The 19,410-nt window shown below is 36.9% G+C and overlaps 1 protein-coding gene across 1 annotated transcript; it reads left to right on the plus strand.

Moving 5' to 3' along the window:
• Positions 1-13,433: 13,433 nt before the first annotated feature.
• Positions 13,434-16,944, plus strand: LOC133731632 (protein neprosin). The gene is made up of 7 exons (XM_062159011.1): positions 13,434-13,926; positions 14,566-14,652; positions 14,752-14,997; positions 15,125-15,289; positions 15,419-15,472; positions 15,578-15,724; positions 16,171-16,944. The coding sequence occupies exons 1-7, from the start codon at positions 13,753-13,755 to the stop codon at positions 16,546-16,548; spliced, it is 1,251 nt and encodes a 416-aa protein (XP_062014995.1). The 5' UTR covers positions 13,434-13,752; the 3' UTR covers positions 16,549-16,944.
• Positions 16,945-19,410: the final 2,466 nt, after the last annotated feature.

The following is a 19,410-nucleotide window of genomic DNA, read 5'->3' on the forward strand; positions in this document are numbered from 1 at the left end:
TTATTTTAAAAAGTCTGATTCAATTGAGTAAAACACTCGCTGAATGAAATCTTAGCAGAATATCAGATTCTCTCATTCGCAAACATGTTGGTGAGAGTGACTCCCAAGTTTTCTTTTTGAAACATGAGTTTCAGATGTACATAAACATGATGGGGTTACCTAGACCCCCTCTAGAGTTATGCTTCTTTAGAAGCTGGAAGTTGGAATTTTAAGATATATAGAAATATTCAGCCTTGGAATTTGTTGAAACTGCATGGTATCGTAAAATGTATCTGTGTTCGACTTCTTGGGACACAGATACACCAGGTAATAAATTTCAACAGTTACTGTAGGAAGTTGCAAGATGGAAGATAAGATTCTTCAATAAAATGTTGCCCTGAGATATAGTGTAGGGTTCGATTGGAAGGGACAGGATAGCATTGCAGATTGGGAATGCTTGTCTTCATGGTAGTTTGATTATGGAGCAGTGCTGGATGATACAGAAATCATTTCCAGAGTAAGCTTAAGTGAGATTCCAGTCTAATGTTGTATAGGAAAACTTGAATAGTCTGGTTTCCTTACATAGATGGATCAAATTTTCTGGTCATAAATATATTAACAAACTCGATTAACAGTGGATAAAGAAAATCTACCCTGGCATAGCATCTTACTTTTTGCAGTATGTCTTTCATTTGAGGTTTCCTGGCTTTTATTTCATGTCTACTACTAGTAGTTTCTTGATATGATGTGATGTAGTGATTAACATTAGTATAATAATGAGACTATAGAAGCGCTAGATTCAAACTTAGAGTTAAGATGAACTAAAGCATCTAACATTAAGATCCAAAAAACTGATAGGGTGATCAATTTGCCATTTACATAACTTACTTAAGCTGAACTGGAAACTATTAAGGAAAATTGCAACATGATGCCTCTGATTTATGGTCAATACAGCATAGGTTGAAAGATGCTTTTTGAAAATGAAAATTAAGTACCTTATATATATTTCCTGGAATGCCATGTCTCTGAGATTGTTGATGGAGTTAGGGTGATTAGGTTAATGGAAATGCTCTAGCTAGTGTAAGGTTTTACAGCACTACAAAGTCGGGAAATGCCTTCTCTTGAGTGCTGTAAAATCCATATCACCAAGTGCCAAGAATGGGCCTGCTGGCACAATAAGAGAATGAGGGAGCTAATAATGAACTCAAGAGGACTTCCACTCGGGAAGTTTTCATTGTAAAAATGTATGACCAGCTTCAAGATTCAAAAAATTGTTTAGATACTTCATCTCATGTGCAAGTCAATTGCAATTGATTTTTAATTGTGATATTAGTCCTAGTCAAATTTCTAGCTTGGTGAGAGGAATGCATGCAATCATACAAGTATTTAGGGAGTGATGCTGGGTTTATTATATACTAACTGGTAACTGCGTCGTACTAGTTAAAACCTTGGATCTTTTGTTCATAAGAGACGTAAGAAAGTTATGGTTTGAGACCGATATATATTATAAGTGTATTACTCTAGTGCATGTTTCGGGGTATTACACTAGTATGTGTGGTTCACAACTTATAAAGGGTAATCAATTTTAACCAAGAGGCACTGCAAGGAACATGCAATGAGAGCCTGACTCTTGAAGACAGACCAAATGTGGCTTCCTTGCGGCCATATGCCTGCAATTTGATCTAACAAACCTTTGACTAAAGTGAATAGAGCTTTGCTTGGTTTTCTTCTTTTTTCTTGTTGATGATATATTGTCAAGGTTATCAGTTGCAGAAAAATGTAGCCGCATCTCTGCCAAAAAATTTATAACTTACATTGGACCATACCTTCTAGGCTTCTAGAGGACCCTTCAGGATTGGGAGTGACAGGTTCTAAGAAAAACTTGGTCTTGGACTTTGATTTGTGCAATATATGAATCTTTTGGTTGGTTTGTGCAAATAAATTATCTTAATCTTTTGACCGCTGGATAGTGTTACCATACCTGTGTTGGAGAATTGGTAGCATATTTCTTTTTATTGAATTAGTCGTCTGTTCAACATATATTACCAGGTTTTCTCGCAACATTTTCTCCTAACAGTGTTCATCTCTGCCATTTTTTCTTCCTTCTGCACTTTGAGCAGTCTCGAGTCTTGACAGTGTGCGACTCTGACTTAAAATGGAAGTAATGGTCATGAAACTAGAGGGTAGGAAGAATGTGTGCTTCAGCTGAAAATTGGTCCTTACCTAAAATGATGATATCCAGCTGTTAATGTGCAGCACAAGGTGGGTGGATTCTTGATGATTCCGTGATTAGGAGTTGACTTTAGCGTGATCTGAGATGGCAATATGATTAAGATGTTGTTGTGTGATTTAACATCTCAGCAAACTCACTGCCTCTATTTCTCTAACTATCATAGATCCGTCTATTCTTCACCAACAAACTGTTTCTTTAACCATTATGCACCATGTGCTTCCAAATATCATTACTACCAAAAAAAAAAAAATCAAATCCGAAAACGTAACGGCCTAAGAGGATTAACAGCCGAACAGAAATTCATGTGATATCGTAGGTTTTGAATTCAGCTGCCGTGCTTGAGCTCTTTAAAGTTCCTATATGAATGTGAATGGAATATTGACAATCTAAACAGAAACTCGTATGATTGTGAAGCATGACAAACCTCTTAGGTTGTTGCTTGTGACTTGAAAACACTACTATACTATACCAGCAAAAACAAGTCAAGTTAGTCACCAGAATACCAGATGCCATTTGAATGCAAATGGAAACCAAAAAAAGATGGTTTCCAGTTTGCAGATCACGTGTGGTGCGGTGAGAATAACCTTGACATATTGACATAGACCCTCAAATGATGACTATAGCTAGAATTGTAGCAGCAGAGGCTGTTAATTAAAACAGTAAGAAAGAAAAGGAATTATAGTAGAATTTTCGTTATATATGCACCAATCACGGTCTAATACTATTTTGTGTTGCATGCATGTGGGGTTTCGGCTTTTGATTTTTTCATCCTCATCTCACTCTCCAATCTCTATTATTAAGGCAAGGTAGGTACCCTCTGTTTGTTAGCTTTTGCTAGCTTATGGCCAGTGCTACACTTTGAGAGCACGATTATGAAGAGGAAAAGGGTCAAGAAAAGCTAAGCCTTTTAATCTAAAGGCCCCCCTAATCATGTGACTATCAGATATGCAATGCAATACCACATTAGAACTTTAATTGTATATACCCCCCTTTTTAAATCTTTGTTATTATTAGACATTGACTGATGGATGATAGCTTTCCAATTTCTCCCCCAAACTTTCCAGCTTTTTTTCACTTGGTGGGTTTGTTGTGTTTACTGGTGTGCGGTTTCTATCTTCTCTCTCTCTTCTATCTCTCAGTGTTGCCAAGAAAGGTCAAGCCTAAAATAATGGCTGTCTAGGTTGTTTGGTTCACACCAATCACCACCATAGAAGATCAATCTTTTAACTTTTTCAGTATTTGACTATTTATATCTCTCGTCTTCTTCTCAAATACTTGATATATATAGCGCACATTAATTTGACCGGCCCTTGAAAATGAACGGGTCCTCGATAATCTGTGAACGAATAAATTAGGTTAAGTTTACCGGTGATGGCGCAACAACAATTGGTTTTTCAACTTTCTAATTTGGCACACAACACAACAAAGTTATTCTAAAACTTTAGTAGTCCAAGATCGATTTCTGTACGTAAGAATCTATGCGCGCAGATGATATTTTTCCAGCTAGCAAATTGAAAAAATCTGTTTCCACATGAATAGATCGATCGATGTATTGCGATGTTTTGTTTGAATTAAATAAATTGCACCAATCGAAATATCGAAGATGATAGAAGCAACACTAGAACCACAAATATCTGTATGAGAATTGTCATTACGTTTTTCATATCAGTTGGGGCTTTGCATATATATCACAGATTCACAAACAAGAAGCATGATGTGGTGGGACTAGCTACAAGTGCATCTTGCTAAGTACCAACTTTTCATCGATATGGAAACATTGTCGGTGAGCGACTGAGCGGTCACCGATTGTGTGCATAAAACTATATATAATATACGTGTATCTCTTTTATCGAATGTTAAATTTTATTATATAGTTATGCACGTAATAAGAGAGATTGACATACAATTATTTATGGGAGTGCTTATTTATAGGAAAAATTACTCATGCGTGGTTCTACATATTCTGATATGCTAAATTGTATGACGGACATGAAAAACCTCGATCAGGTTTCAATTTGGGTACATTAAACTGAGATTCAATTAATGTGAAACCCTGTCTCAGGCTAGAGACTAGAAAAAGCTATTTGATCACAGACAAGTTTGAAACTTGTGGACGCAGCTGATGAGGATGGATTTTCATTGAACAAAACCAGATTTATAACGTGTTTATTTGTCCTGTACTTCCCAACTTCACATGTCCATGGACTTCTGTGTCTGATTTCTTTGTCCAATCGAGTCCCACATATTGTTTGCCAGTTAATTTTTTTTATTTTAAAAAACAACTAAATTAATAAATCAATAGAAAGAGACACGGTCTCTGCTTCTATATTTCTTCTCGATCAATCAAAGTTTGATACCCCTTGAAAATGGTGGCCATAATTGACTTTAGTTTTGAAGGAGTAGAAGAGCAATGCTGCTGATGGTGTCACTATTTCCACTTCTGTTTAGGAAATGATATAATACCCGGTTTTGCTCGATTCTGAGCTCATTATTGTCATATGATCAAGTCCAACATTGTATAGGCTTAGCCAGGATGATGATCGAACTACTTGTTTCATGGTAAGCTTCATCGTTAACTAGTTATTATGGTCTTCCTTTCATGTCATGTGTGACATGCACTACTTTATATAGTGATGTTCTATCTTTTCAGGATAGGCAACTAATTTCTTATTTGTTTCTTTTAAAAATAAAAGGAAAAAAAAAATAGCTTTCCTATCAGCCAATTGAATTATAACTTCACGTACTAAATATCATTATTCACATAGAAATTCTAATGGATTAGAAAGTGCAATGACTTGTATTTTTTGTTAGGCTGTCTGATGAAGAATGAAAATAAACTGGTTATATTGCTTGTCTATTCTTATTAACCTGGCCGGCCGACATCTTTTTGTTAGTGTTGTGGGGTTGATAAATTGTCCTACAACAAATTTGACCTTAAGTGGACAACATGCAATATATAATCAAGAGCATGCAATTTTGTATTAGACTTAATTGTGAATTACATGTCTAAGTATATATAAGTATTTTCGATTTCCATGTTTCTGTTCCCATTCCCAATTAACCTAATTTGTCTGCGACTAAGAATCTGAGACTAACCTCCAAAACAAAGGCATATTTAAGCCAATTTGGCTTTAACTTGGCATGGATCTGATCTGAATATATAGCTAGCCGGAACCTAGCTAGCCCTTCACATGTTTCTATCTTTCATGCATGGCTCGTCGACAAACGCACAATATTGCTACAAGACACCACCGCCCTATTCTATACTCTTCTATACATTAAATGATTGACAAGTATTTCTATTTAGAATATAGAAGGACGAAAATAAAGACAAAAACTAGTTATTGATTTGTATTTACATAAGAACTGTTACAATTCCGAAAGGTTCTCGTTCTTTTTTGTAAAAAGCTAGAAAATTCTCATTTACTTCGTGTATGCCGCGATTTGCCAGTGAAGAACGCAAGAACAGGGGCAAAAGCCAAAAAAGAAGCAAAGTAGCTTTTGATTGAAGCCTTTTTTTATTTATTTTTTTTTTTTTTTATGGTCACGTAGGTAGCTTTGAACTTTAATTGTATTTTTTCTTTTTTGGACTAAAATGCATATTATATAATTCGACAATGGAATATTTCCCGTAATTGATGATAGGTGATAGTAAAGCTACTTTTGAATGGAAAAGTAGCAAATCTCTAAAGTAGTTTTTCTATTTTATTTTGGTAAACCTCAAGTAGTTTGATAAATGCATGATGAAATAATCCAGAGAGAGTTAGTCATGCAACTTATTAATTAATTAAGGGGGCTTAATTTGTGATAAGATTAATTAGTCACCGGTTGGATGGTAATGGCCAACAAATGATGAGTCTTTTTCACACGTTTAATAGTTCTTAATGCACTAAAGGCCTCACCATTTGAGATATAATTAAGTAGGTACGTACACTAAACTCGGTCTCATAATGTTAATAGCAAAAAAAGATATAAATAAAGGTGCTATGATCATATATATAAAACATAAGAACGAAATTTTTTGATCGATGAATCTTAATAAATGTATAAAGAAAACAGAAATACTATATTACTAGAGTACTACTGTACAACACAGTTATTATTTGAGACATTGTTAAATCCAGGTTGGCTTTCATTAGTTTGGAAAACATTAAATGGCATTCGGTGTCTAATTTGCAGCATTTTACCTATAAGACAAAGCAAGTCATTTCATAGACAAAAAGTGAGAATATATATTGTGAATAGTTTCATTATTTTGGGAGAGCTAGGTTAAAATATCGTTAGGTGTCTAAGGGCGGAGGGACTGAGAAAAGAGATTATTATATGGATAATTTGGCCATTGTGATTGTTTTTGGGCATATATATATGCATGAATGGCTGGGAAAAGAGGTTAAATTTCATGGGGAGGGAGTGGAATGGAAGCTTCTGCTGCTGCTGCTGCTGCTGCTGTAATGGCATTAATGAGAGATGAAGGTTTCCGTTTTTACCTCTGTTGAGATTAAATACAGAGGCATGCAGCAAACCTTTAACCTTGGGACTTTACCTTTTAGGAAATTACGCAAAATGTGCGTTGCAGTAATATTTAAAGCGCGCGATGTGATTGAGATGACAAAACTGTCCGTAAGGTTGTGGACATAGTACCGCCGTGTCCCGCTGATTAAGGAGGACAAAACTGGCATGCATGCATGCACAGTGCCACAGTGGTGGTGAGTGACGGACACGCGCACGTCGCAGCACCACTCGCGAGTGGGAGTGGCTCTCTGTGCATATTTTTTTGAATCTTTTGAATTATGACTGCCCACTGCCCAATGCCTTTGGCTTCTTTGGATTCTCTCTACTACTCCAGCTCCAGAGCCCCAGCCCCAGCTCTGTGTTTTTTACCGTTGCAACCTCGTGATTCCTTCTAGCTAGGTCACGGGCTGAGCTTACTGCATCTACACGTGTACGGTCGCTGATGCATGCATGCGTTGCTACCACACGGGTGTCTACCTACACTTGACCACACCCATCACCTCTGTCCTTACCTTCATCATTCTATTCTACCCCGTGGATATACAATGTACCCTGTTTCACCGAAAATTCACATATTTATATCTTACATTCCAAAAATTCTAATATCAGAATCTACATTATTGAATTGTTTACCTACCCTAGCTCATTCACTAATTATCTCATACTCAGCAGTCGTCACTATATATATGATCCATTCTCTAAAATGATATATCACATTAGAACACAAATTAATCCACTCTTACTTATATATATATATATATATATATATGACGTGAATATGTCGTGTTTTGTTTCATCAATTGCGCTGCGATTCTATAATTTGTTTAATAAGATATTAGTTTCACACATATCTTCCACAAACTTTATAAGTTATAATTCGCTAGTTGTTATTGTTGTTCCATCCACTACATTAACTGTGACTCTCTAACTCTTGTAAATGCTTTATAACAACTACAGTATATAACGTAACTCTACCTGTTAAAAGTAATTAAAAGTTCATAATTATTTCGAAAAATTATAGGATATAAGTTGTATAGGTAATATTGTAATAATCTCATCGTGAAGATCAATCTCTTATAGCAAGTTCACCCGTTGAGGTTGGCAGGTCAATACTATTCACTGCTATTTGCCATTCATTTCCACCATTTAGGTTGCCATGTCATATACTGTTCACAAAAGGTCACCGAATGTCAGTTGGCAGGTCAATAAATTGATCCAGAGTGACATTTTGTAAACAGTATCTGACATGCCAACCTAAATGGTGGAAATGAAAGGCAAAAAGCAGTGAATAGTATTGACCTGTCAACCTCAACGGGTGAACTTGGTGAACTTGTTCTTAATATCTAAAGATGTACGTAGTACAGTTGGAAGAGTAGAGCCAGTGTCCCCGCAGCGGCTTCCTCCTCCCTGGACGTCCTTCCGTCGGTCCGTCCGTATTGGTAATAATGAAGAAGAAGCAGGTGAGGATGTGACGACACGCCTTGGCCAGCTTTCAAGCTTTCATCGGGATTCTGGGAAACACAGACACATACACATTAATAATGAACTGACCGTCTTACCCCTGCATGGTCGTACGAGTTCAAATAAATTACTTGATTCAATTCAAGATTTAGGAGTGCAGCTTCATTATTCTGTTACCTTGTCAGTGAGATTATCTCTCTGCCTCTCTGGCTCTCATCTCTGGTGGGCAAGAACTAAGAACAAGTCATTGAATAATCCACAAGATTTCAAATTTAATAACGGACTTCTGGCCGATAAGTGCAAACTTAGGTTTTTAAATCAAGTTTTGGTCATGGTGGACTACCAAAGAGAAAGCTGGAACCAAAGGAAGAAGGTGCGGTATGGGACATGCACATTTTATATCCATATGATATCATTATTGGGTTGGTACGTATAATGTCACAATGATTCGCATGTGCATCGCAGCAAGCACTTGCACAATTTACACTCACACTCGAGATCACCCTTGGCTTCCAATTTGTATGCATACCACATGTTAGTTACATGCTCTGGCTTGTTTAGAAGACAGAATCAAGCAACGAAGATTCCAACTTACTAGGACTTCAAACCCTATGCTTAGTGCAAATCGAGTTTTTTTTTTTTTTTTGGTAAAGGCTTGGATAGGTAAGGAGGAGATCCTTCCTAATCCTCTTATATCAAGCAAATCGAGCTAATGGTACTATCTCATCAAAATAGTTAAAAATATGTAATGCGCTAAGATAAAAGCTACGCATTAAAGACAAGATAATCCTCCTACTTTGGTGAATAAGTGAAACTTTATCTTTTAATATTTGTAACAAATGCTATTAGACTAAGAGTTTTTTTTTATGACTAAGAGTTTTTTTTTTTAATTATAATATAAATGATTATTTTTAATTTACTTTATATAATTCATGATGCCAATAAAATTTGAACCCATGACATTTCCATTGTGGATTATTTCAATAGAAATTACATAGTAGCACATGACCAAAGATGTAAACACAGAAAACCCACTTTAAAAAAGATTTATACAAATAAGGACATGAGCCCAGACCCAAAAGTCAAATGATGCAAGCCTGACTCCCAATTTTAAAGAAAAATGACCAAAATGCTCGAGTTTCATCACAATTTACGGACATTGCCACTGACCCAATATTCAATGCCCAAACCTCCACGCGCTCAGGATCGTCTACCGCAAGCTCAAACCTGAGAACGTCCTCCTCCGCGAGGATGATCACATCATGCTCTCCGACTTCGACCTCCGCAAGTCGCCAGGAATTACCAGAGGCCTCGAGGCTTTCTTGAAAATTCCGACTGTGTCCTTGACGCCGTTCTCTTTCGAGGTGTAGATTTCCTACTCCGTCGGGGTTTCGACGCACAGAGACTTGGATTTCGGAGACAAAAACCCTTGCGAGATCAGATCTTGGAAAACGGCGGAGTAAAAATGGACGGCCTTGATCCAGTCCTTGTTGGTGTACATGTCCTTCCTCTTCGGCCCCATCGTACTCGTCGAGACGGCGCCATTGGCCGCCACTGCGGCGGAAGCTCCGGTGCTGTTGATCATGAAATTGAGATTCTCAGGAAGATTGAGATGTATGTGAAATTTGATTTTATTGTGGAATTATTTGTTTGTTTTTTGTCAATTTTTTATGGCGGTCTTGACTTTTTGATCCTGTTTTGATTAGCTTGGTTTGCAACTGGGAATTGATGATAATGAAAGGAAGGGATAGGTTTGAGTATCTTGCTGGGTAACGATTTTGACTTGGTCATATGCTTGATTATGAGGGATTTTTGGTAATGAAGACTAAACGAAATGAAATTGGGAATAATGCTCATGTTCTTTTTTTTTTTTTTTTATCGGAATAATGCTCATGTTCTAGTATTCTCACTCAATAAAATTGAAAGCGAAAAGGACAGAGCATGAAGCAAATTATTTAGGAAGCAAATTATTTAACTAGATTACACACTGCGCGCTTTCTGATTTTATTAGGAGTCACCTTCTTGTTTATGCTCAGTTTAATTTCAAAGATTATGGGGGAGTAATGAAATTAGAGTATGTCTGCTACCTGTAAAAAGTTTTGCAAGAACACATCTTTTGCTACTTTGGGAAAGGACAATAGAAAAACTCATAAAAAAGAGTCAGGAATTGGTGTTGGTGGAAGTTCCTTACTGTTATTCTCAATGACTTCGCTGCAATTATTATGTTTGTTTTATTTATGCTTGAGCTGGTTTGTTTTATTTCTTCATGGATGGACAAATCTAATTGCTCCTGCTACTGCTACTGCTACTACTACTGCTGTTGCTACTGCTACTGCTGCTGCTAGAAGTGCAGTAGCAGGATTAGGCGATGACGAGTGCAGTAGCAGAACACGAGTAGCAGAACTAGACGAGTATGAGTGCAGCGAGTGCAGTATAGGATTGGACAATTGCAGTAGTAGGATTAGGCGATGACGAGTGCAATAGCAGAACTGGATAAGTATGAGTGCAGCAAGTGAAGTAGTAGGATTGGATGAGTGCAGTAGCAGGATTAGGCGATGATGAGTGCAGTAGTAGAACATGAGTACAAGTATAGTAGCATAACTAGACGAGTATGAGTACAACGAGTGCAGTGGCAGGATTGGACGAGTGCAGTAGCAGAATTAGGCGATGACGAGTGCAGTAGCAGAACATGAGTAGTAGGACTGGACAAGTATGAGTGCGGCGAGTGCAGTAGCAGGATTAGGCGATCACGAGTGCAGTAGCAGGATTATGTGATCACGAGTGCAGTAGCAGAACACGAGTACAAGTGCAGTAGCAGAACTGGACGAGTATGAGTGCAGTAGCAGGATTGGGCAATGAGATGAGAGTAGTAGGAGAGTGAGGTTTTGTGAAGTAACATAAAGGGATTATTCTCAAGAAAAAAAGAGAGTAATATAAACGAATTGTTCTCAGAAAAAAAAAAGTAACATAAATGGATTATTTTCAGAAAAAAAAGAAGTAACATAAACGGATTGTTCTCAAGAAACAAAAAAGGGATTGTTCTCAGAAAAAAAAAAGTAACATAAAAGGATTATTCTCAAGAAAAAAAAAAGTAACATAAAAGGATTATTCTAAAAAAAAAAAAAAGTAACATAAAGGAATTAGAAGTCAAAAGCAATAGTTAAGGGTAAAAAAGTAAATTAAATCATGACATGTGGCAAGTGGAGAGCAGATTGTCCTTATTTGTAAGATTTAATCTTTATAAAGAGATTAGAAGTCAAAAGAAATAGTTAAGGGTAAAAAAGTAAATTAACTCATGACATGTGGCAAGTGGAGAGCACATTGTCCTTATTTGTAAGATTTAGTCCTTATATGTTTAATTCAATCTTTAATGGATGTATTTGTTAAGTCATCTTTTGTCAATAACTTATATGTAATTTGTTATTATTTCAAATTACTAAATGATTACTAAGTTATTACACTAACAACCAATAAGTTATAGGATTTAGAATTAATTGATAATCCATTTATTTTTTTTAAACTGACAATTCTGTAGTAAAATAACAATATTGTCATATTTTGACGACTTGGGAAATTGTGCATTTCCATGGTTGAACACATTAAACTTTGTTTAAGTGATTGGACCATTGTTCCCGATTCATAAATTTAATCTGCTTCACTAATAAATAAACACAAGCCAGTGCCATCCACTAAAAATGTATCAATATGCTAATGGTATTATACTATTATAAAAAGTTGCATAATTGGATTGGTACATAAGAATCTTTGTCCAGAATAACAAAAAAAACATGATCTTGGATGAGACTCCACGCTGTTAAGGATTCCCAGCTCATTTGAATTATTCTGCTCACTTCTAAAATCTCATTTTTTTTTTTTTTTAAAATGAAGAAGATGTGATGATATGGTATTTTATTTTTAGTTGGTCACGAGCAATTTTTATTGGATTCCAATTAATGACGTTTAAATTATGCAATTATTATTATTTGTTCAGACCCCACTAACACCAAAAATAACTCATTCGATTCCAAACATGAAGAAAAAATCAACCATTCAATGATAGGGCAAGCCTTTGTATTTATCTTGTTTTATTTTCACTTGGTCACGAAGTGGCAATTTGGTAAATCTAAGAGGGGAAAATGGTGACACTGAAAAGATGATTCATGGACCGGGCAAAGAGCAGGGTTCCCAAACGACAACCCCAAGTTGTAGCCCGTGGGGTAGTAACTAGTACGTGACACCCATGCATTTATACCGTGGGGTAACGTTTCTTTTGGTCAGATTTTACCTAAATGTCGCTACATATTTAGATAAAAATCTATGTAATTTGATAATCAAGATTTGACAATATGATTATAAAGTTCATAAACTTTAATAAATTTTTAGCCATTCAATATTATTTATTCAAATAAAGTTACTTTATTAAGAACTAGAAAAGTTTTCAATAATATGGTTTCACTTTCACACGAGACTCTTGAATTACTACAGCCAAACTTATTCTTCCTCTCAAGCTCTTTAATTAATAGAAAAAAAGGTTTCGAACATCAAATTGTAGAAGAAAAAACAAGTTTCAATCACATTATTTGTAATTATGCGTTAAAAGTTATTTTAAAGCGAAGAGCACACAGAGGAAGAGAAGAATACACTGATATATGTATATGTATATCAAAATTATTGGAATTTCAGTTCAAAATAATAGAAAAAAGGTTTCGAACATCGAATTGTAGAAGAAAAAACAGGTGTCAAACACATTGTTTATAGTTATGCGTTAAAAGTTATGTTAAAACGAATAGCACGCCGAAGAAGCGAATATATGTATATACATCAAAATTATCTGAATTTCAGTTCAATAAAATCGATGAGTCATTGAGGTACATTTTTCTTTGAAAATTTATTGAACTCTATAAATTACAATAAATTTCATAAAAATCAGGTAAGTAATGGGTCAAATATGAAATTTAATACCTTGAATTATCATTAAATGGGCAGCTCCAATTAATAAATGAGATTGTAAAGAGGCAGCTCCAGAGAGAATTTAGCAACCCCTTCTTTTGATTCTAAATGAAGACATCTTCGGTTTGAAAATTTTCCCTTTAAACCGTGCTCGTGCACAAGGCCTAAAAAAAGAAAACAAAATCATTTAACTTTAAATTTTCCAGAGAAAGTGAGAAGGCCATTAATAGTAGAAAGGAAAGTTGTAGAGAGAGAGAGAGAGGGAAAATGACAAGAAAGGAAGAAATGTGCAGTTCTTGAAATGTGGAAGAAAGTAGAGAGAGAAAACGACAAAGTGCCAAAGTGGGTTCCTTTAGAGAGAGAGAAGCTGAGGTAGTGGTGGTCAGTTTTATTGGAGTTTTGTGTGAAGAACCACACCCACCTTGCTCAAAGCTGCTTCGTTTCATTTGGGGCTTTGAGACAACTCAGTCATATGCTCAATGCGCTTCAGCTCTAATTGAACTACACTACTACCGTGTTTCTGTAGTGTGGCTCCTCTGTGAGTGTGAGAGAGATAAAGAGCTCTGCTTTGATTTTGAGCTGTTGGGTCTTTGATTAATTTGGTGGGTTTAACCAAGATGGGTTTCGCTCAGTTTAGCAGAGGGAGGTCTAGGTTAGCTCTAGCAGTGCTGGTTTGCTTCTTGTTCATCTCTCTGTCCTGTGCGGCCAGATTGACTGCTTCATCAAGACAGAAGCTTGATGTTCAGAAGCACCTCAACCGTTTGAACAAGCCTGCTGTGAAAAGCATCAAGGTTTTTCCTTTTTCTCTATTTCTTTCGCTTTATCTTCTTCTTTCTTCATTGGACTTTCTTGGGTTCTGCTTTCTTTCTTGCTTTCTTTGGTTTGCTGGGAAAGTAGTGGAAAGTGAGGGGAACCAAGTAGGTTTCTATTGTTTTGAATAAAAAGTGGGTTTTATGGCTTTGGGGCTAAATGTTGGTGTATTTTCTGGGAGGTGTTCATATTTTCTCCATGTTGATTTCTGAAGGGGTGTAAATGCAAATGGGTTTCTTCTGTGATTTTCTCAGGTTTTTTCCTGGATATTTTTAATGAAGCAATGATTTTTCTGATTGTGCCCTGTTTTCTATCACTCTACAATGATTTCCCTTTTAACAGAGTTATTGAAGCAATAATGGAAATCAGCAGAATGAAAAGAAAATAATTTTGAAGCAATATTGTGAAATTGAAGCCTCATTTGTTATGATGAAGCACTGTCTCAGTGACCATTTGTGCTATAAATTTGACTTCTTTTGCTTCAACTGAGTTACTATCAGACTTAAAATGTAATTTCTTCATTGTTAATGGTTGAGAAGCATTTCGTTATCATACATGCCCACTGCTTTTGTTATCTAAGATCTAACACTATACTTTTCTGATTTTTTGATTGTCATCAGAGCCCAGATGGGGATATAATAGACTGTGTTCACATCTCTCAGCAACCTGCTTTTGATCATCCTTATCTCAAAGACCACAAAATTCAGGTTCATTTTCCTAAGCCATGAACTTTTATTGTTGACAATTTTTTCTGTTTTTGTTCTATGCTTTGTTTCTAAGTGTTTTGGATCTGTTTGGGTTATTAGATGAGGCCTAACTACCACCCAGAAGGCTTATTTCAAGGAAACAAAGTTGCTGAAAAATCGAAAGAAAAGCCAAACACCCAGCTGTGGCATGTGAATGGTAGATGCCCTGAAGATACCATACCCGTGAGGAGGACGAAGAAAGATGATATTCTGAGAGCAAGCTCAGTCAAAAGATATGGACGGAAGAAGGAGAAAACCATTCCAAAGTCTGCAGATCCTGATCTTGCCAATGAGAGTGGTCATCAGGTAAGGATTAAAGCTTTGTTTACATTTGAAAGAAATGAAGACTATATTTCCATTGGGTTTCTTTCGCTAGCTTTCTTGATTCTGTTTCTTTCTAATGATCTGTTCATTTGCTTTTGGGGATGATTAGCATGCAATTGCTTATGTAAATGGAGACAAGTATTTTGGAGCAAAAGCAACCATCAATGTCTGGGAGCCCAAGATTCAACAGCCTAATGAGTTCAGCTTGTCTCAGCTTTGGATATTAGGAGGGTCTTTTGGTGAAGACCTGAACAGCATTGAAGCTGGTTGGCAGGTATTATTTTGTATTCACTTTAATCCCCAAGGCCAGAAATGATTGAGTCCTTAATTTTTCTTTTCTGAAGTTGAATTATTGATCTTGATACTGGTTGGTGTTGGTGTTGGTGTTGGTGCATGACAACAGGTCAGCCCAGACCTCTATGGTGACAACAACACAAGACTATTTACCTATTGGACTGTAAGCTTCTAAACAACACTTCCATTTACTTTTTTTGTGTCTGCATATTGAGCTCTCTTCCCTTGTCTCGCCCCCTTTCCCTAATTTCCATGGCTGTGTTTACAGAGTGATGCATATCAAGCCACTGGTTGCTACAACCTCCTGTGCTCAGGCTTTATTCAAATCAACAGTGAAATAGCAATGGGCGCAAGCATCTCTCCTGTGTCGAGTTACCGAACTTCCCAATACGATATCAGTATACTTGTCTGGAAGGTAAAAACCAAAGGCTGACATAATAGTCTGGTGTAAGAGAGTGAAAAAGAGAAACGAAATTGCTGAAGAAAAATTACATCTTCAATAATTTCAAGTCTTCTGAGGAGTGGGGATCAGAAAATTATTGCAGTTCAGAATTCAGATGCTAAGAATCTCTTGGCATTTAGTTTTTGGATCCCTGATTCCCATCACTGTAGATGATAAAAAGGACACCGTTGCCTGGCAAGCCAGACATTTACAAGTTCCCAATTTTCATCTACCTTTCATTGCATGAATGTCGTCATGGGTGAAGATGAAAAGTACCTTATCTTGTCTCTCACTGCCAGGCGTCTAGCTTGGCACTCCTTTGCTTAAGCCAGGAGCCCTTTTGTACTAAAGTAGTAGATAGTAAATTAATTTTATTTACCATTCTTTATTCACTTGGGAAAAACTTGTATATTTTGTAGGATCCAAAGGAGGGGCATTGGTGGATGCAGTTCGGCAATGACTATGTGTTGGGGTATTGGCCTTCTTTCCTGTTCTCTTACTTGGCCGACAGTGCTTCCATGATTGAGTGGGGAGGTGAGGTTGTAAATTCGCAGTCGGATGGCCGCCACACCTCAACTCAAATGGGCAGTGGTCGTTTCCCGGAGGAGGGTTTTGGAAAATCAAGTTATTTCAGGAACATTCAAGTAGTTGATAGTTCCAATAATCTCAAGGCCCCCAAAGGGTTAGGCACCTTCACCGAGCAGTCAAACTGCTATGATGTTCAGACAGGAAGTAATGGGGATTGGGGTCACTACTTTTACTATGGAGGACCAGGTAGAAACGGAAATTGCCCATGAAGAAGTAAAACCCTCTAGTTTTCCCCCATGTGTATCATTCAATCTAGTGTAATACCCTTTTCTCTTTTCTCCTTTGTATACCCTTTTTCACTCCTAGGTTGGGCTGTGGCTGGTCTTGGTAGTAAATCATGTGATGGTCCCTTTTCTCTCTAGTGGCAAGTTTTGACTCTTTGTTTTTTAGTAAAAGAATCTCTCCATGTAAGTGGGTGGATGTGAAGGAAGGAAGAGGAAGGAAGGAAGGAAGTGGCCAAGTTTCTCAAAAGCCTAAAGAAACAGGGCCCTTTTCTGTTTTATAACTCTAGCTCTGTACTCTATTTGTTTGTATACTCCTTGATCTCCTTGGAGTTGCTTGTTAGTCAATGAATGAAAATCCGTTTCTCTCGGGTCCTAATCTAATCTTGAGCATTACACTCTCGGCTTGTATAACGATCGCAGATTCTGCTCCTGGTTTGGCACACTTTTTGTTTCTTTTTTATATGAATTGTTCCTGCAAATTTCAAACTTGATTTGGGAAAAGTTAGGTTGGGATGAGATTCTGCATGTGAGTGGATGACAGTACAATATTCAATTCTGTGGTGCATCCCATACTGCTCATCAGACACCTTTTGTTAGAATATGAAATCCCAGAGAGACACCTACTTAGCACCACTATCCTCCTTACCGGCCAAGAGCCACTTAGCATTTTACAAATACGAGTGCGGTCCTCTTGGAATTCCATTCGAGGATGTGTAATTGTAAAATGATCATCTTCTTCTTCTTCCAAGTAAGTAAGATTCCATTAATGGCCAAAAGGGTGGCTGCGTGTCTTGTTTAAAAACGAAAAAGCTAGATGCATTTCCAGAGAAGATTATATAAAGGATGGGAGTCTTTTTCGGCCAACTACTAATGTTGTTGGAAAGTATAGGTTTGCCACCTGGTTAGAACAACAGTGAGGGCTTAGAGTGGTGGGAGCTGAAGAGCAAATTGATTGAAACCTGTTTTCCATGATCGCCTTTTTGGTTGATATTTTAAGGAGATGATCTAGGTTCATGTTCTCCTCCAACTAGTTTTGCCTGTAAACAAGGGGATCAATTATGTCTGGGATCAACTGTTGTGGATTTGGCTGAACTGAGTGAATTCTATGCAGATAGACTTGATTTTGAATATATATATATATATATATATATAGAACTTAAATATGAACAGTTTGTCTAACTAGTGTTTATTGTAGTAATAATACATTTCTCTTCAACAAAGTATATGTACAAAGTTTGAATTCCACGTCTCGCGATGATAAGCAAAACTTATAATCAATATAGCAGGACAATTAATAAAAATTCCCTTAATAGAATGCTCATATGTATTCATCCTGGAATGATCACATTTCACAAATGTGTTTAATTAATGCATGTCATCCTTTATTCCCCCTATATTCCTGTTCTGATGGACTTTCCAACATACATCAGTAAATGTTGTGATAAACTTAACCTTATTTTAGTAGCTAATCGCAGGTGTTGTGATAGACTTGTTCAACATTAAATGAGGTCAAACAAATGGTTGGAATGTTGGATTCGACATTGAGAAGAGGCATTGACCATAAATGAAAGAACAAGAAAGGATATTTTACCAAAATACAAACTCCGTGAGAAATTATCAATATATGTAAAAGTCCCAAAGTTTTTAGCATTTGAATACCTCTCATTTCATTTTCAACGTAGTACTTTAGGATTCAAATAGGTCATCCTACGACTTTGTCTTCATGGAAGACCCTACTTTTGTGACATGTCTTTGTTCAAGTTTAGGTCCTTATGACAAACTTAGGCCCTAAACGAAGCCCGTATTGCGCAGCATGAAATGGGTTTTTGGGTTTTTTCTGTTTGCCCCACAAAGTGATAAACGATCTTGAGCAGCTCCACGCAATTTCTATCTGCAATTTTCATCTTTGCCAGAGTTCTTAGTGTACTGAAATCTTACACCATCTTTTACAACCTAACATATAATAAGCACTTTTGTATTTTTACCCCAAGTCTTTTCTTGGCATTTTGGGTCTTCCTCTACAAACTCAAGAGTAATGACAACAAAGAAGAGGCCCAGATTGAAATTAATTAATAACAGAAGATTGTTTCAAGCTTAATACTGCCTATTGCTGCCAACTGGGAAGCTCTTCTACATTTCATTCATGGTGGTCAAGCCTTTACTTGGAGCCAACAAGTTGAGGTACTCCAGACCTTGCTGTTCAAATGGTCTCAGCCAAAGCCAAATCAATTGGGAAATTGTGCAGCTGACAGTTTGGCTATATTAGCTCAGCTCTGGGTTGCTTTGCATTTGATTTGACATAGCAGCAAGGACCAAGGACACCTCATTTCAAAATCCCCATCTAGCTAGTTTTTGAAGTTACAATAGAAAAGTTTACTCCTCCTCCTTCCGTCAAAGACCAGTCGGGGGGCACAAGTCAATCACAAGAATTATAATACTAAAGAAAAATAAACCCACCTCCTCTAATTCTTTACCTAATTAAACAAACACTGTAGTAGGATCACATTATTCTACACCTACTAATTCAAGAAATGAAGAAATTAATCACTCCCATGGCAAACAATCTTGACTCCCTAAATATATTAAACTCCTAAATGTGGCCCCTTTTGTGGCAAGTCTTATTGAATTTTCAGGCTTTTGTTTTCTTGTCTGAATATATACACTGGTCACCCCCTGAAATTTCCACTCCTACTCTCACTCTCACACCACCTCCCAATAGCCAGGAGCCAAGTACCCCCCAACTAGACTTCTCCTTCCACTCAATCTGCGCGTGGCACACACGCGCACAACCCAAAAAGTGAGTATTAGTCCCTCAATGGCACAGAGATAGCTGTTATTTTATGGCCA

Source organism: Rosa rugosa, chromosome 2, assembly GCF_958449725.1.
Source record: "Rosa rugosa chromosome 2, drRosRugo1.1, whole genome shotgun sequence".
NCBI lineage: Eukaryota > Viridiplantae > Streptophyta > Magnoliopsida > Rosales > Rosaceae > Rosa > Rosa rugosa.